This window comes from Microtus ochrogaster, chromosome 2 (genome assembly GCF_000317375.1).
Source record: "Microtus ochrogaster isolate Prairie Vole_2 chromosome 2, MicOch1.0, whole genome shotgun sequence".
In the NCBI taxonomy this organism is placed as follows: domain Eukaryota; kingdom Metazoa; phylum Chordata; class Mammalia; order Rodentia; family Cricetidae; genus Microtus; species Microtus ochrogaster.
The window spans coordinates 29,609,556-29,633,741 of record NC_022010.1 but is presented as its reverse complement, the minus strand read 5'-3'; the positions used below and the strand labels follow the sequence as shown (position 1 = coordinate 29,633,741).

Genomic DNA, 24,186 nt, shown 5'->3' with positions numbered 1-24,186 from the left:
TGTGAGATCCTCAACTTATTTTTATAACAGAAGGGAATGGGTAATGTTTAAAGAGTTCCTCTCTTGAGTCAATGGTGGGAGAATGCCTAAATGTGCTTTATATTTTTGCTTGTTTTGAATTTTAAGACAGGGTCTCCCTATATAGTTCAGACTGGACTAGAATCTAAGATCCTTCTGCCTGGTCTCTGTGTGCAGGCATATCTGAGTCTAAAAACTCTTATGTCTCAGGACTAGAGAGATGGCTCAGGAGTTAAGAGCATTTGTTGCTCTTACAGAGAATCCAGGCTCAGTTCCCATCATCCACATGGCAGCTCAGAATCACCTGTAACTACATATAGTTCCAGAGGAGCCAGTACTTGCTTTTGGCCCCATGGGTCTTGCAAGAACACAGATATATATGCTGGGAAAACACTCTATATTAAAACAAAAATCTCTAAAAAAAAACTCTATCTATCTATCTATCTATCTATCTATCTATCTATCTATCTATCTATCTCTTGAAAATCAAATGCAGAGCTTCCCAGCTCCATTCAAAGATAGTTCTGAGTAGATATGGTCAATACTTAACAAATTGATGTGGGAGTGTCATCTATCTATCTGTTGCTTTCATTGGTTAATTAATAAAGAAACTGTTTGGCCTTTGATAGGCTAGCCCTTAGGTAGGTGGAGTAGACAGAACAGAATTCTGGGAGAAAGAAAGCAGAATCAGGCAGTCGCCATGATTCTCCGACCCCAGATGGATGTAGGCTAGAATCCTTCCTGGTAAGACAGCACCTCGTGTCTTAATAACACAGATTATTAAATATGGGTTAAGCAAGATGGGAGAATTAGCCAATAAGAGCCTATAGACAAAGGGCCAGGCAGTATTTAAAAGAATACAATTTGTGTGTTGTTATTTCCAGGGCTAAGCTAGCCATGTGGGAGTCGGGCGGCAGGAACACAGCCCGCCGCTCCCAGTACAACAACAAATTGCACTAGGAATTAGCAGCTGTGATTTGCTGCAGACCCTGGAGGAGGACACAGAACTCACAGAGCAAGCCTGAAATAGTTGCCAGCCATGGAGAAGACACTGCAGAGGGAGAGCTGGAGGCTCCTGCCCGCTGTGTCTGCCACGTGGGCCTCTGGTTGGGCTTTGTTTCCGTGGGTTCATAAGAAGCACACTTCCTCATGCTGCGGCACTAAAGCGCTAGAGCAGCAAGGCTCCTATTGACCGTGGACCAGCAGAAAGGGCGGTGGATGCCTCTCGCTTACTCTGGGGAGCTGGCATGCCTTGCTGAGCACCCACAGAAAGTCTCAAGTAATTTCTAGTTCTCATTGTCTCCTTGCCCCAGAGTCATCAGTGGAGAGAACCAGCAGGAAGCGGGGCCTCTCCCTCTTTCAATGGGTATCTGCTAGTAGCCTGGGGTATTTGGGGTTCCCTGTTGGTAGCAACGGATTTGGGATGAAGGAAAAAAGGTGTGTGTGTCTGGACATGGGAGTGCCTACCTTTAGCTCCAGCACTTGAGAGGCCAAATCTGAGTGTTCAAGTCTAGCCTGATCCACATAGCCAGTCCTAGGCCAGCTAGCGAAATCAGGGTCAGAGAGATGGCAGACACAGGAATCCTTAGATAATAACCTGGGCGAGAAGAGCTGTTAACAGCAAAGTTCCTGAGGAGGCCACACTACGTGATGACCTGAAGGAAAGACACGTTGGCTCAGAGAAGGAAGTATTTCTATATAAATGTGAAAGAAACGGTACGTCAGACAACCTAAGTAGCAGAAGTACTTAACAAAATGGTTTTTAAAACCTGCTTTCTCTTTATTTTCAACACTTAAAATATCCCACTTTCATTTAACTTTGCCTCCACTAAAGCACTCAGCCAGTCAATGTGTTTACCCATGAGCTTATCCTACTGCATTTTCCTGGGGTCTAAAATTCCCCATTTTAAGCATGGAACCATATACTTATTATTTATTTATATATATTTATTCAGTGTGTGCGTGTGTGTGTGCGCGCGCACATGGAGACCAGAGGTCAACTCCAGGTATCTTTCTTTAGGATACAATTCGCCTTCTCTTTTGAGATAGCAGTGTCTCACCTTGGCCTGGAACTCACACATCAGGTTGGCTGGCCACCAAAGCCCCTGCGATCTACCCATCTCCTCCTTGGTTCGGGAATTGTGAGCATGTACCACTATGCCCAGATGTTTTACATGGACTCCAGGGATCAAACTCAGGTTCTTATGCATGCATGGCAAGTAACTTACCAATTGAGCTGCCCTAGCTCACTCCTGCCTACTTTAAATGGTAAATACATTTTGATACAACTTGAGCTCATTACTCTTGCTTTAGTTACTTACAACTTTTCAGTGGACAGAGCTGAGATCTCTTCTTAAAGATCAACTGTGGATGAATTCACGTGTCACCCATATGAAGTATGATTAATAAAAACTCAGAGAGAGAAATTGGGGTTCAACCGGATGATCCGAAAAGCAAAGCAGCCAGCCACTGGCTCTTACCTAGGCCTCAGTCCAAAATGGCGATCCTGCCTCCAGGAATCTCAGAATGAGACTGAGCCTGAGAGCTGTCTCCTCTCTTTTTATAATCTTCTCTGTTCTGAGATTAAAAGCATGCCCTGCTACTGCCTGGTTTCTATGGCAGCTAGTGTGGCTACTGGGATTAAAGGTGTGTGTTACTGTTGCCTGGTCTATAAGGCTGGCCAGTGGGGGCTGTTTTACTTTTCTGATCCTCAGGCAAGTTTTATCTATTAAAATACAAGTGAAATGCCCTTATGTCATCTTGTTACGTGGCACACAAACTTAGACTATCAGAACACGCAGCGTTACGAGGCAGCAGCACCACCAACAGGCATCCCTGTTGGAGTCTTCCTGAGTCTAGGGAATATCCCAGCAGGGAGCTATGCCGAATCACTGGGCTAAATTAAGTCACCTAATTTCCATGCTTCTGCCGCAACAGGCTTCACCATTTATTTATTACCTCATGTACTCAGTTATTCATCTGTTAATTGAGATAGGGCCCTGCTATTTTGCCCTGGCTGGACTGGAACTTGCTATGTAGACCACTCTGGCTTCAGATCCACAGAGCTCCACCTGCCTCTTGACTGATGGGATGACATCTACATAGCATCCTGCCCAGCTTCTGCAGGACCGCTCAGATCTGCTCTTCTAGAACTTAGCGTCAGTATTCAATTGCACTCAATATTGAGACGATTTTTAAGTCAGGCAAAAAAACAAGTGTCCAAATCCTGTCATTGACTCCAATCTCTAGTCTTCTTCCTAAATCTCTCTTTTTCCCCTATGCATAATCTTTTTAAAATTCATAGTTTATTTTTCTATTTCTTTTCTTAGTATAAGCACATAAATGGTGTCACATGTCCCTATTTAGAGAAAACCGTTCCCCATCTTAGGTCAGCCATACTGCCAAGCATCCCGGAAGTGCTTCTGTCCAGTCCCTAGGAACAGGCAGGTGAGGGGCTTTCAGTCCTCTTCAACTCTAGACACCGATGCACTGGACTTTTGTTCATCTGTTTTGGGGGAAGATTCCTAGAGCCCACCTCGAACAACACATGCGTTTGTGATTCTGCAGCCTGCCAACTAAGTCCTCTTTAGGGCAGTGGAATATTTTTTATTCCTGACAGGAATACCCCAGAAAGGTTGTCATTGGTATACAGCATCTGTCACACTTCGGGATTTTTGAAGCTGTGATTCTCTGTCTGTCTAAAACACCTGATTGGTCTAATAGAGAACTGAACATCCAATAGCTAGGCAGGAGAGGGACAGACAGGTGGGGCTGCTGGGTAGAGTGAATAAATAGAAGGGAAAAAGAGAAGAGAGAGAAGTGAGGAAAGGAGAAGAGGATGCTGGGAGCCAGCCACACTGCCAAAGACATGGAATAAGCAGGGAAGAAAAGAAATACAGAAATAGAGAAAGGTAAAAATTCAGAGGCAAAAGGTATTTGGGATAATTTAAGAAAATCTGGCTAGAAATAAGCCAAGCTAAGACCAGGCAATTATAATAAGGAGTAAGTCTCCATGTGATTATTTGGGAGCTGGGTGGCAGGCCCCCCAAAGAGCAAAGCTAAAACAACAACCACAGCGCACAAGGGCTTGTTACATCTTTCAGTCCACAGTTCACCACGAAGAGAAGTCGGCGGCCACTGACGCAGAGGCCACAGAAGAATGCTGCTTCCTAGCTTGCTCCCCAGGGCTTGTTAAGCCGGCTTTGTTACACAGTCTAGGAGCGCAAGCCCAGTCCAAGGTGGGCCGGACCCTCTCACATCAATCATTAACCACGAACATGCCCCAAGGCTTGCCTATAGGCGCTCTGGTGAGGGCATTTTCTTGGCTGACATTCTCCTTCCCAGATGACTCTAGCTTGAGCCAAGTGGACAGAAGAAGAACAACAACAACAAAACCTAACCACACCTTGCAGCTCGCAATGCCATCCAGTTCTTATGCATGCACAGTGGTAGACAGCTGGCTATACTCACAGGAGGAAAATAGGGAGGAAAAAAACCACCGATCTGAACGCGCCCTCCACAGTGGATCCGGGCTCAGCCTCCCTTCTGTCTTCACAATGCCGAACTTTACAGTGGAGAACTAGGAACCATACCCACAGACACTGCTAAGGGGGACAGGTTCCTTGTGTAAAATATGGAGGTGGAAAGCAAGACGGAGCCAAACGTGGGCCACCTGGGTAGTGTCTGGCCACAGTGGCCTTCTCTGGAATCCCTGCACAAGCGTGGGGCATGGAGAGGCAGGCTGTCTGCACTACTTAAATGGAGCTTGTCACAGACACAACCATGGATGGCTCTGTACTCAATCTGCTGGGGTCTGTCCAGTTTTGCGGGTTTAAGTTCATGGCCAGCAGAGGGCAGCAGTTCCCTTTGCGTTCTGAGGCCCTGACTGAGCTTGCCCTAAAGCCTTTCAAATGGTTTCAAGAGCCAAGGTTTGTCCCTAGCCAAGGGCCAGACTTCTTAAAAACAGCTTGGCTCTTGCTTCCTCAAAAAAAAAATGGTGTCATTGAGAGGGTTAGCAGACAAGCAGAGGAGAGTGTAAACGCACAAATATGTTGCAGTATTTATTAACTTTAAATGCCTCTTAAGACTCCTCTGTCATCTCTTCTAAGCAGCGGTTGGACATAGGGACTTTTAAAGACGCCACTGTAGCCGGGCGGTGGTGGCGCACTCCTTTAATCCCAGCACTCGGGAGGCAGAGGCAGGCGGATCTCTGTGAGTTCGAGACCAGATTGGTCTACAAGAGCTAGTTCCAGGACAGGCTCCAAAACCACAGAGAAACCCTGTCTCGAAAAACCACACACACACACACACACACACAAAGCAACAAAGACTCCACTGTGAAGCTCCTGAGAGGCAGAAGGTCTTACCAGCAGGAGTGGAGGTGGATTTTGGTGCCGGAAGTAAACTTCTGCGTGGTGTTGTTGCATTGGAGGTAGATGCAGGGGCTGCCCGGCCGGCTCCCTTGGGTGTGTCCTTAGAAGGCAGAGTTGGCTTCAGAGGTGGCTGCTCTTCAGTCCCAAAGGTGGAGCCTGTGGGAGGCAGAAAGCAGGTTCATTACAACTTCATGAAAGGTGGATGGACCCACCTGCCATTCAGGCTTGGCCAGCCAATCCTAAGGCCGCCATCTGCTCAGGAACACACCTTTAAGTGAGTTACCTTGAAAAGCAATGGAAATGGCTGTGGGAAAGAGCTCTCTTTAGTCAGGACGTAGTATCTGTGATTCTGACCTTCTGCATTGAAGGGAACTGCACAACTGTATGCCCATGTGCATGCACGCACACATACTTTGCTTACATGTATGTGTAACTGTCTGCTGTCACAAGCATCAACTGGGGAGCTTGTGGGGGTGGAGGGAGCAACGTTCTTCTGAAATAGAGCGTGAGAGATGGAGGAGAGTTGGGAGTAAAAACACAGTCCCCCGTGGTTCCCAGACCCCTTGTGGATATCAACACAGGATGGTAGATGATCAAGGTCCTTGTGTGAAATGGTATGATGTTCCATAGGTTCTATAGAAGCTTTCGTGACTGTCAGATCATGCCCAGAATGTTGGTAATGCCTGCGTATTAATAATACAATGTAAATGCTATGCAGAGAGATGTTATGGCTGAGGTTTAGGGAGGAATGACAAGTTCTGAGGATATTGGCACAGACACGGTTTTTGGCTGAGAAGCTTTGCTCTGCAATTGGTTAATTCACAGATGTAGAACCTACAGATATCCAGTGACAGATGTTACATATATGTTAATTCACAGATGTAGAACTTACAGATATCCCGTGACAGATGTTACACATATGTCTCCCTGGCCAAGGACATTTGTTTCCAGAATCTGGGGAATCCAGAAGAGGAGGCCTGGGGTGGAGGTGGAGGGTAGAGGTTAAGAGTGGGGGAGGAGGGGGAGGTGTAGGGTGGAGATGAGGATATAGGGTGGGGGTGGGGATGTAGGGTGGAGGTGGGGTGGGGATATAGAGTCGGGGTGAGAGTGGAGCGTGGGGGTGGGGATATAGGGGGGAGGTATAGGGTGGGATAGGAGTAGGGTCAGAAATGGGGAAACCTTCCAGATGCATGGGGCATTTGTTCTAAGGCCAAGAGTTCCTTGCGTTGCTGCTTTATTTACTTATTTTTACTGAAAACTTTAAAATTTTATTTTAGCGGTGTTTTGCCCGCTTGTACCTATGCAAGCGACATGTGTGCAGTGCACACAGAGACCAGGAAAGGGCATCAGATCCCCTGAGACTGGAACAATAAATTTGTGCAAGTCATCCCGTGGGTGCTGGAAATCGAACCCAGGTCCTCCGGAAGAGCAGCCAAGGCTCTTAACCACTGAGCCATCTGCCCAGCCCCTAGCTTTACTTATTCAGGAGGCAGAAGGAATGAATGGGTAGCTGTAGTTTGCTACCCAGAGAGAAGCAGTCTCTCTGTCCGGAGGACCGTTAGTCACAAACAACTGCTCCGATACTCTGAGGATCCAGGACCCACGAAGAGCAGCTTGGGTCCGAGTCCAGTAGAAACAGTGTGGCCTGAACTATTCTTCTGCATCTTCTGAAGCTTTGTATGTGACCCTTAAAGACAATGATAGTGGCCTTAAGAGAGAAGGCTTCCAAACACCCCTGTGGTAGGAGGAGGTATGGGATCTCTTCTGCTAACTGCGAGAGGCTGATCAGGATTCATTTGGAACAAACCTGCCCATTTGTGAAAAGCAAGTGACGATAGCTGGAAGACAGACAAGGCACTGGAGAGAGACTAAATGTCTTTTCATCTTTTTGAAAGGAGGGTCACCATATTTCACTTATATTGGCCTGCATAAAAATGATGGCATTGGGCCGGGCAGTGGTGGCGCACACCTTTAATCCCAGCACTTGGGAGGCAGAGGCAGGCGGATCTTTGTGAGTTCGAGACCAACCTGGTCTACAAGAGCTAGTTCCAGGACAGGCTCCAAAAACCACAGAGAAACCCTGTCTCGAAAAACAAAAACAAAAAAAAACAAAAAAAAAATGATGGCATTGTTAAAATGGCTTCAACATTCATGATATTTGGAGATTTCATTCAATTATTTGGAGTCTGAAATCATTGCTTTTCTCCCCAGAAAGTCCTGAGGGACTTAAAATTGGTGAGACCGGTGTTGTTCAGGGAGAAAAGCCACTTTAAGAATGACAGATAAAGAACTGGCTACTGCTTGGAGCAGCTGGCATGGCACAGTTCTCTTCAGTCACTGTACAAGGCTTTAAACAGTTCCAAACCCGGCTAAGAGAATGTGCGGGACCTCCACAAGCCCACAAGAAGCCCCAAAAGTCCACAGAACAGGGTCTGCGGAGCCGGTATCAGATAAAGAAGCATACGAGGAGCCTGTGAAAACCCAGCGCGGGGTCGGGGGTGGGCGGGGACATGCATCACAGGCGTAAAAGACTGCGTGGGCCCAGAATTAAACAGCGATCGCTCAATCAGTCAGCTCCTGAATTCAGAGACGTTCTAAGCGCTTGTGGGGGTGTTTCAGAGGTAAGTGGGGCTCAGCTGCTGGAGGTAATTCACGGGGAATCAGCTGACGTGCACCCCGCTGCCGCCACCATAATCTAGTCAACGAAACGCGCGGTGGAAACAAGATAGAGTGCTCAAGTCCTCACACTGTCTTTTATTTATCAATTTCTCAAACATTTCTTAAGACCAGACTGTTTTTCTTTTGGTAACATTCGCAGAGTTCAAAAGCCCTGTTATCAAATCGTCTCCCATCTGGCGTCACGTTGTTACATGCAATTTATCCAGCGAACATGTCAATTCAGAGACTTGGCTGTCTTCCAGGATGGCAAGGACTTACTCCTTGCGTCAGGAAGCTATGCACTTCCCTCTGAGGCCAGACCTCTACCACCTTGAAAAGAAGAAAAGTATAAAAAACGTAATTCCACCCACCACTGGTATAATATGGCTGGAAACAAACAGGCCCACTCCTTGAAAACTGGCTCCCGTTGGCCAGTCATCAAAGATGTCTGTTCAGGAGAAGAAAAGCATCCTGAATCTGGAAATGGCCCCTGAAGTCTAGGGATGTCCACGTACTTGAGCCCATGGGGACAGCATCAAGCTCTTGCTTGGGAAGAGTTTTTAAAAAAAAAAAAGATTAGCAACATGGTACAGCATCTAGGTGACTAGCAGTGACAGATCCCACTTAGCCACCTTGTTCCTGTGAACCTCCACCACTCTGGCCTGAATTAGGCAGGCAATGTATCCACCTCTTCACCTCACCACAGGAGAGCAAGAACACCAGCCAGGCACAGACATGGGAACCATCCATGGCAAAGATACTGTTCCTCACACTGGCTACATCCTTGTGTCGGTCTCTTCATTCATGGCGGTGGGGGTGAGAAAATTGGCATTATAGACTACCATGAGAATTGAAGGCTAATGCCAGGGGACTTTTAAGTTGATGCAGGGGTCTGGAAAGATGGTTCAGCAGTTAAGAGCTCTTGCAGAGGACCAGGGTCCAGTTTCCAGCACCCATATGATCACTCTTGATTGACTGTAACCCTAGTTCCAGGAGAACAGGCACCCTCTTCTGGCCTGTTTGGGTACTAGGTACATACATGGTATACGCACACACATGTAGGCAAACCCTCACACATAAAATAAGAAAATGAAAAGTTAAAAAAAAAGTTCTTGCAGGAGTTAGTGCAAGACAGCACATTCCTGCCTGGAACCCCGGATGCTCTTATGTCTTAGTTATTAACTTGCATGCTGGCTTTAATTTCTACGGTCAGTCATTTTAATAAATCCATTTATCCAAGGAGCCTGGGAAGTCTTTGAAGATTAACATCAGATGGCCTGCAGTATATAAAAAGAAAAAAAGGGGGAACGGCGAGGAAAATCCAACCATCCCATCAGGATAAAAGGCTAAAGAAAAGATGGAATACAATTGCTTTAATAAAATATGACGAGCCATTTCACACAGAAAATGGTGGGAATAATAGCAAAATGGATTGCTAATCCCAAGGAAGACAAGACAGTACCCATCTTGTTACTAGTAAACTGATTGAACAGGAGGAAATGTGTTCAGCTGCCCTAAGCCTCCACACATGCGTTCCAGATTGCTTGTTGGGATTCACCTGCAGACAGCCAAGCGAACGCGGGTGACATCAGCTCTTCCACACTGCAGTCCTTTGGCTGTGTTACTAATTGATCATCAGGCTGTAGAGTTGAGATGCTTTCTTCTCAGCTAGGTACCGATACTCAAGTTTTCCTTCTCTTCCCTAAGATGCCCATCCACGGCGTCTACCCGGCTTTATACCGAGTTTATTCTAGTTCTTTGTATACAGCAGATGGCAATCTTTGGTTGGCTGTATATTTTCAATATTAAGTGGTTTCTCACTAACACGTGACCTGTTTTTTATAGCGCTTCTTGAGCAGAGACTAGAATCTCTGTGATAAAAATAATGGGCCAAGCCTAGGCAGGACAGCATTTTTAAAGGTCTTCTTTGTTCTTCCTTTTGTTGCGAACTAGTGTTTTTTGCCTACTTTTTGCCTGCAAGTACGCGCATGCAGTGCTCTTGGAGGCCAGGAGGGGGCGTTGGATCCCCTGGAACTGAGCTTGCAGATGCCTGTGAGTCCTCAGGTGCATGCTAGGAACCCAACCATATCCTCTGCAAGAGCAGCCAGTGCTCATAATTGCTGAACTCTCTCCAGTCAAACCAAGACAAATTTCCAAGTAAGACTACGAAAGATGGGAGACTCATCTGGTGTTTCATTCTGGAGTGAACACACTTGGAATGGTATTGGCTTCAAGAAAAGAAATCAATGAAGTAGAACAGCTCAGAGGCGAAGCTTTGAATGACAGAGAGTCAGGTCTGGTCAGACCTTTTCCTTCAGTCCTGGATGTAAAGTGAACTACGTTCCCCATCCTCCCTGCTGATGCCTGTGATCAAGTTCAAGCAAATGGGCCTAGGCCATAAACGATGTCCCTCTGTCTCAGGCATGATCCATATATTCCTCCCACGACAAGTTACTATACCCCATTTACCAGACAAATGTCTCTTGAGCACATGCGTGCGCACGCATACGCATGCACATACACACACACACACACACGAAGAGTTATAATAAAATGTATAGACAGATGTTGCTGTTGGATTGTAAAGCAAAGTTTTGGGAAAAAGGTTGGCATCTTCTCAAAATGTTATTGGTACAGTTACCAAATGACCAACAGTTCTGCTTGAGGTATATGCCCAAAAGACATGAAATCACATATACAGCCTAAAATCTGTGCATAAACATTGATAGAGACATAATTTATGATTGAGTGGAAAAACCCAAATGCTCATTAAACAATGAATGGAGGAAAATGGCACATCTAGACAACAGAGTATCAGCCAGCTGCCACAGGAAGAAAAGAAAGACTTACATGTGCTAGTTACTACAGTGAGCTTTGAAAACACCGTGCTAAGTGAAAGAAGCCATATAGAAAGGGCGAGATGCTATATGGTTCCATTTATTTGAAATGTCCAGAATAGGTCATGTTAGGAGGTAGGGAGTGGGAAACGGGGAGTGGTCACCTGACAGGCATGGAGTTTCTTTGGGGAAAATGAATTAGAGCTTTTGCTTTTGTGGGTTTTTTTTTTTTTTTGATTTTTCGAGACAGGGTTTCTCTGTAGCTTTTTGGTTCCTGTCCTGGAACTAGCTCTTGTAGACCAGGCTGGCCTCGAACTCACAGAGATCTGCCTGCCTCTGCCTCCAGAGTGCTGGGATTAAAGGCGTGTGCCACCACCGCCCGGCTAGAGCTTTTGTTTTATGTCCCTGTGACTATACTACACCCATTGGTTGTACATTTTGAAGGGTAAAATTTATGGGCTTTGAATTATATCTCAACAAAAAAAATACCTTATTCTGTGGTTCCCTCATATAGGCCTTAATCTAGTTCTATGTGCCAGGTCTTGCATGGAAGCTACAAGGGATCCCAACCAGTTTGCTTTGGGTTCTTCTGTCTTCTGGTACAGAACAAAAAAGAAGAAAGCTCCTCAAAAACACTGCACATTCCCTCATCCCTGGTAAGGAGGGTGATAATTTCATTCCTGGATCCTGTCCCCCTCCTCAGACACCCCTACCAAAGAGCATGATTATGAGCCAGTCTGACCTATCATGACGGCCACTGTCTAGATGTGCTCTTCCTAATTCAGGAGCTACCTATGGAAAGAGGCCTTTGTGATGACTGAGCGCGAGGCCTCTCTACCTTTATGACTGGGGTGAAAACATTAAACAACAGGTTTCATGCTGCCTTGGCTTGTTACCCCTCCATGGCCAGCAGTGTGAGGATGTAGTGGTATCCCCACTGTGGCAGATGAGTCAAGACAGCCCAAGCGCTGACTACTGAATACTGACCTTCCTGGGATCCAGCATTTCTGGTCTTTAAAATCTTCAGTTTCTGAGTTATAGCAGCACAGAACAAGCTATTCAGACTCAAATCAGGAGAGTCTACCCCAAAGAAAGACTCCTGCAGAATTCTGGGCACTGGGAAGAGTTGGGGAAGACTTCACTATCACCCTGAAGAGTACAGAGTGATGCCACATCACCTGATGACAGGCTGGGCCTTCAGGACCTCCCATCCACACTCAACGCTCTTCTCCAGTCTTCACCTACCGGGAAGGCCAATCACCAAGACTAAATTTTAAAAAGAAGAACTGATTATTCAGGAGGGGGCAGAAAGATCGCAAGAGCCTGAGGACCAGGAAGTCCGACCTGAGACTGTAACTCCTAGAAATGGAAGGGAAGTTGGAGCCATGATACCTCAACAATACGCTGCCTCAGCGAGATCTGAGCAATGGCAGCTCCAGCAGACAAGCTAACATGGAGGGGTGCAAGTCTCATAGGGTCCCATCCGAGGACAAAGAGCTATGGATAACTGCTGACATCTGAGAGAGAGAGAATTAGCCTCTCCCAGGGATGAGACCCCTAACTTGACCACCAAGTGACTCAGCGCATTGTATTTGTATATTGATATGTGTGTGTGTTTAACAATAATGATTAAAAAAAAAAAGGAGGCCATGAATTTGAGAGGGAGTAGGGCAGGCATGGGAGGAGCTGGAGGGAGGAGAGAAGTGATATAATTATATTTTAATTTTTAAAAATTCAACAAAAGAAGAATTAACAGCAAAGAGGGTCAGAACTAGCCAGAACAAAACGAGCTTCTCACAGAAAGGGGAAGTTGTAAAAAAGGCAGAAAGCTAATAATAATGTAGGCATACTATTGCAAACTCTAAGACACATATTTTATTGATTTTGAATACTTATCCCAAGTAGGATGATTAAGCTACTCTCTTGACTGCATCTTTCAGGACTATTCCCAAGCAATCAGGCTGCATAATGTTCTGTGTGCATGATTAACCAACTGATGCATATTTCATTCATTTAATGGCATTTATAACTTGGTGACAAAATTCAGCTGAATTATTAAAGTACTAACTGAATGTTTCATATCCTGTCTTTTGCATATTTTAACTTCTGTGCTGGGGCTGGCTGGCATGCGGAATTTCCCTCACAGGATCATATGCTAGCGCCTAGGTCACCAGCTGGTGGCACTCTTGGGAGAGGTTCGAAAACTTTGGGAGGTGGGACTTAGCCATAGGAAGGTCGTGCGTGTGTGTGTGTGTGTGTGTGTGTGTGTGTGTGTGTATCCTGGTATGCTATTCTTAGTCTCTTCTTATTACACTGTCTGCTTCCTGTGGAAGGAGCTCCTCTGCCATATACTCCCACCACCAATATGTTCTTTCAAAGGACACTGGGACAAGTAACTGTGGAATAAAACCCTCTGAAACCATTAGCCAAAATCAAACCTGCCCTAAGTTATGTCAGACAGACAACTAACACACTGGGTACATATGTGTGTATGTATATATGCATATATGTTATGTATGTTTCTATCTCATACTAAAGGGTGAACTGGACATCTCAGTAACAAACTCCAACAGCTGCTATTATTAGCATTACATGACCAAGTGGATGAGCTACCTTTCCTGTGGCTGAGACAGAATAGCTGTCTGAAGCAACCTAAGGAAGGAGATATATTCTCATGGTCAGGAAGGCATGGAGGCTGAAGTGGCTAAGTCCATGGTGTGAGAACTCATGGCTTATTCCTGTCTTTGTGGACTGGACTCAGAGTACCCAGGCCAAGACCAGAAGCAGCTATTACATTCATGACCTACCCCCAGAAGCTTACATCTGCTAGCTAGGTCACAGTTCCAAAGATGCCCAGACAGTTCCTCGAGCTGGGAACTAAGGTTCAAGTTCATGAGGTACTGATGGGTATTTCACAGTCACCCTGTAGCATTCCACTGCTGACCTTCATAAGTTCATACCTATCTTGTCACGCAAAAGGCACTCTGTCCAACTTCAGGGGTTCCCATAACTTGGTTTTTAAAGATTTGTTTATTTTTACTTAATGTGTTTTGGTGCTTTTACCTGCTTATATGTATGTGCCTCCACTATGTATGTACAGTATCCAGGAGGATCAGAAGAGAACATTGGGTCCCTTGGAACTGGAGTTACCATTCATTGGGAGCCACTATGTGAGTTCTGGGAATCAAACTCAGGTCCTTTGCAAGTGCAATATGTGCTCTAAACCTCATGGTCACACAGATGGCCCTGGTTGATTGCTGGATTACAAAATGAAAGAAATCATATATGTAAAGGTGGGTGGGTGGGAGGGAAGTAGAAGAGTGGCCAGCATGGAAAACAAACACATGTGAAATGGCAAATAATTAGTAGTAATTAAAAATTCCGGGGGAAATGAGAAGAGGACACGAGAAGCAAACAAACCCACGGAGGAGTTATTAAGAGGGGTTGTGCTCAACAGGCTCGAGGAAACGGTGTGGAAAGAAGGAGGGAGTAAAAATGGCATGTCCAGCTTTTAAAGGCTTCCTAGCACATGCGCACGAGGGGAAAGCCTACGTCAGACGCTGATGACAGACGACGCCAGGCGTACAGAGCTTTTGCGTGAGCACGTCAGAAGCTGATGACGCAGATGGCGGGCGACCCACGTATGCACACACGGGGTACATGCGCCTGCTTTAGAACCCGGAAGTACAGCCTTACGGGTGGCTAAAAGAATTAAAGTAATAATAGCTAAACCGTTTAAATTCAGAAAGAAAAACTCAGCCGGACAAACACAAACTTTTGTAGGTACATGCACAATGTACAGGGGTCAGGGTGACATCATGGGAGTTTGATTTGAGGGTGGTCAGCCTCACCCTGATTGTCTTCCCTGCTTGCCTCCTGCGTCCTCATCAGGCAAAGCAGAAATTGTAGACAATGAGATTTGGCTCCATGGCTTCTGGTCCTGCCAGACACAGGATGTATTTGAGGAACACCTGCTGTCTTTGTGAATCAAGTACTAGATGCGAATCTGTCCCATGGGACCACTGGGTCCTGTCACAGCCATGTCTCTTCCTTGGACCTTAAATTCAGAGTCCCTAAAAGCGGCATGCTTTAGTCAGCACTTCCTGTGGACACCCCCAGTACTTCCTGTGGATGCCCCCAGCACTTCCTGTGGATGCTCCCAGCACTTCCTGTGGACGCCCTCAGCACTTCCTGTGGATGCCCCCCCCCACTTCCTGTGAACTTTTGCAGTCTGTGAATAAGGCATGCATGCTCGCACCTATACCCCACAGCGAGTTAGTTTTGGAAGCACTTTCAAATGATTCAAGCCAAACCAAACCAAAATGAGAACCAGAGCTAGAACTGGGACTGTAGCTCAGTGATAGAACACATGCCTAGCATGTAGAGGACCTTAGGTTTGCTCTCCCCAGAGCATAAAAATAACTTTTTAAAGGAGAAAAAAACAGTTTGTCAAAATTCAGCAGGTTTTGCTGGTGCCCATGTGCTTCCTGCTTGAAAGACCCCAGCTTAGCTGCAGTAACGCCATTTTGCAAGGCTTTCACACAAACAAGTATAAGTTCAAGGTAAAGTTGGTACTCCTAGGCTGCCAAACAGGATATCTGTGGGTCATACATCAGGCCTAGGAGGGGAACGAAAAGTTCTGGGAAAAACTTTTCCCATATTTCTACATGTGCCCTAGATAGAGCCAAGTCAGCTATTATCAGATCTTCATGTCCCCGAGGAACTTGTCCTCAAGTAAACCCATCGCCTCATTCAAACTGACCAATGAAATCCCTATAACCATGCATCTGCTTCTGTATGCCTGCTTCTGCCACCCTTTTTCCTATAAAAAGACCCTTACCCAGCCTGCCGGTGCGCAAGTCTTCCAAATAGACTCTGATGCCCGCAGGTACCTGTGCACTTCTCAATAAATAACCTCTTGCCATTGCAGTTAGTGGTCTCAGACTGTCCCTTGGGTTTAGGGGTCTCCTCTTGAGGGAAGATCCTCTCTGAGAGTCTTTCACTGCTCAGGCGAAGAACTGCTCAGCTAATTCTTTTCTCTCATGCTAGACTTCAGCTCTTACTTTCGGCTCACCTCATGCGTTAATGTCTGGGCTCAATGGTCTCAGAAGCTAAGTGTTAACATCGCCTCAGCCTCATCCCCTACATGTTCAAGTTAAAGTGTTTCATTAAGAGGATCACACACCAAGACCAGGCTGGATGCATCCAATGAAGATGACACTGGAGAGGACACAGCACAGAAGCCATCTTGACAGAAGCAGAAAAGGCCTAGAACAAAGGTCAGTTAAGTGTCCCGAAAGACAGGATAGAGGGAATTACCTCATCATAATTCAGTATGTCTATGACAGGCATTATACAAAATGGGCAAAACAAGCAAAACATTCCATCTACAATCTAAAACAAAACAAGCATGTTCACTTGCTCCACCTTATTCTACATAGTGTTCAAAATCTTAGAGGAGAAAAACAAGAGGAAGAAGTTAAAAACAGAAAAGAAAGAAGGCAAAATATCCCCATTTGCAGGTATCTTGACTATACTTATTAGACCCTGAAGATTCTAGAACTGATAAGCACTCTCAGCAAAATAGGATGGAAATAAATGTAGACACACAGCAACTTTTCCATATTCCAACAACAAACCCGCTAAAAAGAAACCAGGATGAAAACTCCATTAGCAACAGTGTAGAAAAATGAAGCTATCTAAGGGAGTGGAAAACTTCACAATGAAAACTTTAAGATACAGAAGAAAGAAACAGAAGAAGGCATTGAAAGATGGAGAGCCTGCTCGTGCTAACGGATCAGTAAAGTTTATATGGTGAAAATGTTACCAAAAATGGTATAGACAGGCCGGGCGGTGGTGGCGCACGCCTGTAATCCCAGCACTCGGGAGGCAGAGGCAGAGGATCTCTGTGAGTTCGAGGCCAGCCTGGTCTACCAAGGGAGTTCCAGGACAGGCTCCAAAGCTACAGAGAAACCCTGTCTCGAAAAACCAAAAAAAAAAAAAATGGTATAGACATTCACTGCCATTCCTTCCAAAATCCCAATGAAATTTTCCACAGAAATAAACAATAACAAACAATCTAAAACAAAACCCCAAATGGAAAAACACCAATTCTACAATTCATATGAAGTCTTAGCAGGAAGAATAACGCCGAAGGCCTTCAACACCTGGTCTCAAATTATTCTACAGAGCTATAGTCACAAAGCCAGAATGGTACTGGGACAAGGCAGACACATGGGACAGTGGGAACGTAACCAAAGACCCAGATATAGCCCCACATAGTTAAAGTTGCCTATTTGTTTATAAAGATGTCAAAGATACACCTCTAAGAAAAGAAAGGCACATTGACACGTGGTGCTTGGAAAACTGGATGTCCATACATAGAGGAATGAAGCTAGCATTTGTGTTCTCTCTCCCCATCCTGAAGAAAATGACTCAAAATGGATCAAAGACGTTAATGTATGGCCTGAACTCTTCTGAAACTCTGAGAGGAAAACACGGGTAAAATATGTCAAGACAGAGGCACAAGCCAGGCAATAATCTCCCCCAAATTGACAAGATTACATTAAAATGAAAAACTTCTTCACAGCAAGAAGAACCACCATACCTAAGAGAAAACCATGGAACAATAGAAAATCTTTCATGTCCCTACATCTTTCAGGGGAAAAGGGCACAGGATCTTGAAAGAACTCTAAAGTTCCAACACCAGTTAAAGGATTCAATCAATCAATGGGCAAATGAACCTGACAGACAGTTGTAAAAAGAAGAAATTCAAGAGCAACAATAGTGTCCAATATTCTTAGCCACTAGAGAAATGCAAATTCAAACTGCAACGAGCTCCTATCTTAGCCTAATAGGTATCACCAAGAAGACAAACCAGCAAAGGGTGATGTTGGGGAAGGTAAATCAGCATGCTGGTGAGGATATAAATGTGTGTGCTTCTGCTGCGGAAATCAGTATGGAGGTTCCTCACAAAGCTAAAAGCAGACTCTTATCATATGACTCGGGGATACCACTCCTTGGTATGCACCTGACGAATTCCAAGTCAGCACCACACAGAGACACAGCCATACTTACTGCACCATCTGAGATACAGAACCAGTTATCCATCAACAACAGGCTAGTGGATAAAGAGAATGCAGCATGTAAACACAGAGAGTGTTATTCAGCCACACACACACACACACACACACACACACACACACACACACATATATGAAATTGGTCAGAGCTGGAGAATAGACGGGAGGAGACATCACCACGTTAAGTGAGATAAGCCAAGCTGAGAAAGCAAATATGCTTTTTTTCATACTCTGAATCTAGACTTAAGCCCATACCTGTATGTGACATAGAACAACCTGGCTATCCCATGAAGATGGGATTCCCTTTTATGAAGATTTATTATTTTGTATGTCTATCTGTGTTCTGGCATGACTTATATGCAACACATGTATGCAGTGCCTGAAGAAGCCAAAATGGGGTGTCAGATCAGAGTTGGCAGATGGTTGTGAGCCACCATGTGGGTACTGGGAATGGAACCTGGGTCCTCTGTAAAAGCAGCTGGTGCTCTTAACTGCTTAGCCATCTCTCCAGCCCCAAGGTGGGATTTCTTATAGTTGTAAGAAGAAGTACATTTGGCAGCCTTTTGGAACAACAAGAAGCCGAAGACAGACTATTCGGAATACAGGAAGTGACCAGCGATGCTGGCCGAAGGAGCTGGTGGAAGGGTGGATACAAGGTACATGTGTATGCTGATGTCATATGGAAACCTACTATTCTATATACTAACAGAAAATTTAATTACAGGAAAATACGACAAAGGCACTCAGTGCACTTCCTGGTACACCAGCATCGGGGAAGTGGCACTCCCTGGTACACCAGATTTGGGGAAGTGGCACTTCCTGGTACACCAGCATTGGGGAAGTGGCTGTGTGGGCTTTGATACACCCAGGAACCCAGCATGGCGCCTCGTGCAGAGTCCGTCAGTACAGCTGTTCTGCCTGCTGTCTTTATCTGCTAGATCTCCCTGGCCTCCCTATCTTCCCAAGAAACCCGCAGTGGTCCAGCGCAGGAGGCTGGCTGTAAAGAGGAAGCACTGGGAACTGTTCCCTCTCGGCCCATCTTTCCCCCAGTAACCTGCATCTTAACAAACGGAAGAGCATCCATGGCAGCTCAGTTCTCCTTCGCTCAATACAAACTTGAATTTCTTACTGGGCTAAGAAGTAGCCTCGGAGCCTTCTCCCACACAGAATTCTGAGTGTGCGGGAAATTACATTCACCCAAAGATCAGAGACTATTAGCCCAACCATCCAAGGCTCTTTTGAGGTATAAGGAATACCTACACCATCAGGTGCCCGTTAGGGGGAAAAACCCTTCTATGTCCATAAGAACATGCTAGATTCCTTCTGCAGAGCCCAGACTCCCAAAGGTTCCTGGATACATGGTGACAGCAGGCCTTTAATGGTCAGATCCCAGAGTGCCAGGCAGTGCCACTGCAAACCCCACACTATTTCAAGGCAAAGCCAGAAAGCAGAGGCTTTTAACAAGTGCTCTTCCATAAGGTTAATCAGAGAACTAAAGGAAAGATAGGCAGTGCACGTTGTGGGGGACCTGGTACTCAATGAACGCTGCCTGTCAAGCTGATTCAGCGTTGCATGCTGTGCGTGTCTGCTCAGTTCCTCTGTGTTGTGAATATGGTGCTCACTCACCAAAACTCACAGCAAGGCTCATTTCTGCACCACAGCAGTGTTGGGGGTGGGGCTGGTAGATGTGTCTGGCTTACAGGGGTAGAGCCCTCATGAAGGGATCACTGAATGGCCTATCTGCTCTTGGAGTTTGGCCCCTTTTCTCTGTCTTTGTTCTGTGAGTCCATTGGCTTTTCTGCCACACACACAATAGCACCAAGCCCTCACTACAAGGTCCCAGGTATCAGACATGCCAAGATGCCCGTGGCTTTCCAAAGCATGAGCCTGGACAAACCTCTTTCCTATAGAAGTCACTCAGTCCCAGGCACTCTGTCATAGCAGTAGTGGGAAGATTAACAAAGACCTTTGTGGGTTCTCAAAACTATTGAAATAAAGATGGCTGGTTACTAAAGGATGCCATCATGAGGGGATGTCTATATGGACTCTCTCTGTCGTAGAAGCACTCCCAAAGGGTCAATGCCAGCATCACCAAACCCAGGACTTCTGAACTCTTGGCTCTCCTCTGCTCTGGTAAATTCTATTTAGTGTTTGTCAGGACCGCTTTGAAAAAACCAATAACATAGTCAAACACTGAGGGAGGCTAGTTACTTAAGAGACCGAGGGCTCCTAAGATACACCAAGAGATCTTTGTGGAATTAAAAGCAACTGTGTGTCATTCCTCTGTTCTATCAGTTAGACTCGCTGTAGCAAATCCTTCTCCCTATCTTAAAGCCTAAGTCATCATTATCCATGAACACCCCCTCCTTTGGTTCTTCCGCGTTGACTCCTTTAGTATTTACTATCTTAGGGAGACAGTGAAAGTGTAGCATTTTAATTATGTGCTTGATATGGGAGTTCTGAAAAGATAAGATCATATGATTTGAACTCAATTTAAATTCTGTGGAAGGTATTAGCACAGTGTAAGGAATTACAGAAATGATCAAGGGCTTTTATACAGCAGCACTTACTAAAAGAATTCTGAGAAAGTTGGGCATTTGATTTCTGATCTAAATTTTTTTTTGGTCACAGATCTATTTAATTAGCCATTTTGAGACATCTGAGGTATTCGTGAATTTATTCTATGCCAGACACCTTTATTGAGCCCTAATTTGGCAGTAAACTCCATTGGGATCTTGAGAAATCAATTAAGTATTAAAAAGTGAGTCACTGTAACTAAACCCCAAGCTCTTTCCCATGTATGTACAGATACCTCAGCTGCCAGGAGCCTGGTTATTCCATCAAGGTGAGATTTATCTGTATTAGTCACCCACTATTTTTATGTGTATATGTGTGCCTATGTGAGTTTATATGCACTATGTGCATGCAGTGCCTGCAGAGACCAGAAGAAGGCATTAGATCCCCTATAAGAGTTACAGATAGTTATGGGCCACCAGGTGGGTGCTGGGAACCAAATGTAGGTCCTTTACAAGAGCAGTAATCACTCTTAACTGCTGAGCCTCTTCTCCATCCCGAGATGGAGTTCTCATAAAAAGAGTGGCCTACTTAGAAGCCTCTAGGAAATGTGAAACCTTAAAGAGGGGAGGGAATTTTAACAGCCTCCCAGGAAATGAATACCATGTTGGTTTTGTGTAGGTGTGGCAGATGGAAAATCAAAATAGCACTTCTTTCTTGAACTCTAAGCAATATTGTCTCCCCCCTCCTGGGTTCCAGAGCATTCAATCTCTTCCCTCGGGGTCTCCAGGGATGATCACTTTCACGTTCTCTTTCAGCACACTGGCTGCATTTCTCTGCACAGTTGCAGGACTCCTACTTATGCCCCGCATCTCTCAACGCTAGCTGCATCTCAGACCAACCAGTGTGTGTTGTTCTGTGCATTCCTGGGTATTTATCTGCAGCCCTGGCCTCTGCCTAACTAAAAGCCACTGGTTAAATGAAGGGTAGTACTTGTATTAGTACAAAATGAGGGCTGGAGAGATGGCTCAGAGGTTAAGAGCACTGACTGCTCTTCCTGACTGAGGTCCTGAGTTCAATTCCCAGCAACCATATGGTGGCTCACAACCATCTGTAATGAGATGTGGTGCCCTCTCTGGCGAGTAGGCATACACGCAGACAGAACACTGTATACATAATAAATAAAAATCTTAAAAAAAAAAAGAGTACTACAAAATGAGCCCAGTAGCATAGAAAATTCTTCAGGGTTGGCTTTCCAGCTAAAAGCACCCACTCACTTCTTAGGCTAATTCTCTGGACCAAGAGGAAGTGGATAAATACACCTTTTCAATATTGACACCATGTAATAGCTGTTCAGAAATGGAGGCTCCCTGCTGCTCATATTTATGACTCTGCTTAGAGTCAGCCAGAAGCTAGAAAGTTGTGCAGAGCTATCCCAAGTCCCTGAGAGCTGGATTATGCTCCAATAAAAGGTATCTCACTGACATGAATAACGTCTGCTAGGGAATATTATTTTAAGGTGTGTTACTTGTGTTTATGATGTGGAATATTTGTTTAATGATGTAAAGCTGTGTTGCTTTGTTTATGCTGCATTTGTTTATCTCTGTGAAACTGTGATTTTTTTGCCTGTCTAAAACACCCGATGGGCCCCATTAAGAGCTAAACGGCCAATAGCAAGGCAGGAGCGAGGACAGGTGGGGCTGGCAAGCAGAGAGAATAAACAGAAGGAGAAATAAGGAAAAGAATGAGTAATGAGAAAAGAAGGGGAGGAGGACATCAGGGGCCGGCCACCCAGCCAGCCATGGAGTAAGAGTAAAAGTAAGATATACAGAAGTAAGGAAAAGAAAAAGCCTCCCTCTGTGTTTACTTGGGATCTGCGTGGTGGGTCCCCAAAAGAGCAAAGAGCAAAAGAGCTAAAAGTAAAACGTCACACAATGATGAACTGTATAGGGGTCAAACAGGAGTGGGAGGGTGGTGGGGCTACAGAAGAAATTTACTTTGCAGACTAGAGGAGACTCACCCCTTCACCACAGAGTCCTCATGCTATGTGGAGACTCAGTTTTGTTTTAAATACAATGTTTCCCATGTTCCAGGAGGGCTTAAAACCATCTATAGCTGAAGAAGTCCCTGAACAACTGATTCTCCTGCCTCTATCTCCCAAGTGCTGGGACTGAAGGGGGAGACATCATCTGGTTTTATGTATGTATATATGTGTATGTATGTATGTGTGTGTATGTATATATGTATGTATGTGTGTATGTATGTGTGTGTATGTATGTATGTATTTTGATTTTTTGAGATAGGGTTTCTCTATTAACAGCCCTGACTGTCCTAGAACTTGCTCTGTAGATCAGGCTGGCCTCAAACTCACAGAGATCTGCCTGCCTTTTCCTCCCATGTGCTGGGATTAAAGGCATGCATCACCACCATCTGGCTACATCTGGTTTTAATAAACATTTTTTAAAAATAAAATTCACATTATTAAATGAACTCACATTAAAAAAAAAGACACCAGGCAGCTAGATCCAGGTAGCCATTTGAACTGTGAGATGTTCGTTGAGAATTGTAGAATTTGAGATTGGGCAAGTATTTGTTTGAATGGCTACCTTAACCTACTTATTCTGGTGCCTTAGTTATGGTTTCTATTGCTGTGAGGAGACACCATGACTACAACAACTCTTATAAAGGAAAATATTCCATCGTAAGGGCTCACTTATATAGTTCAGAGGTTTAGTCCATTATCATCATGGCTCAAAGCAAGGCAGCATACAGACAGACATGGTGCTGGAGAAGGAGCTGAGAGGTCTTACCTCTTGACTCACAGGCAACAGAGAGTGGTCTGTCTCACTGGGTGTGCAGCTTGAGCATATATGAGACCCTAAAGCCTGCCTCCACAGTGGCACCCTTCCTCCAATAAGATCACACAACAAGGTCATGCTTCCTAATAGTGCCACTCCCTTTGGGGGCCATTTTCTTTCAAACCACCACATCTAGTAAATAGTTTTTTAAGACATGAAGATTACTAGATTCATATTTTTTTTTAAAAAAAAGTGAATTTTGCCTTTCTCTGCTCCAGCTGGGTCTCCCCTCTAATCAGAGGGCCTGTGGTGCAGGAGAATTGTCTGTATTCTGTCAATCATGTTTTAAATAAACGCTGATTGGCCAGGCAGGAAGATAGGTGGGAAAACCAAACAAGACGTAGAAATGATGCAATGAGAACAGGAGAATTCTGAGAAAGAGAAAGTTGATTCCTCCCACTCCTGCCCAGACCACCGAAGCAGCAGGATGCGATCTGCCCCACTGAAAAAGGTACTGAGCTACATGGCTAACATAGATCAGAAAAAATGGGTTAATCAAGATGTGAGAGTTAGCCAGTGAGAGGCTAGAGCTAATGGGCCAATCAGCTTATAATTTATGGAGACCTATGTGTGATTTTCTTTGGGGCTAAACAGCTGGGGGTACCAGGCAGGACAGAAACCCCCAACAAGCAGGGCCCCAATCATGTTACAGGCCTGTGATCACTGAGCTGTATGATCACCAAGCCCCAGGGGAGATGTACCACAGCACTGAGGACAGACACGTTAATGACAACCATTAACTCCTCCTCATCTGCAAGCTCTTTGGTAACCCCAAAGAGCAATGTCAGGACTTAGAAACGAACTTACCTTGGATTCCAGGAACAAGAGAGCTTCACTCTCCATCCCC

At 45.2% G+C, this 24,186-nt stretch overlaps 1 protein-coding gene across 2 annotated transcripts in view; it reads right to left on the bottom strand.

Annotated features, from left to right (window-relative positions):
• The window catches only part of Mtus2 (microtubule associated scaffold protein 2), a 374,670-nt gene that overhangs the window by 106,907 nt on the left and 243,577 nt on the right, over positions 1 to 24,186 (bottom strand). For both annotated transcript variants that reach the window (XM_026785020.1, XM_026785024.1), the window contains exon 6: positions 5,385 to 5,546. In XM_026785020.1, the coding sequence (XP_026640821.1) occupies positions 5,385 to 5,546 (162 nt within the window). The remainder of the gene's footprint in view (positions 1 to 5,384; positions 5,547 to 24,186) is intronic.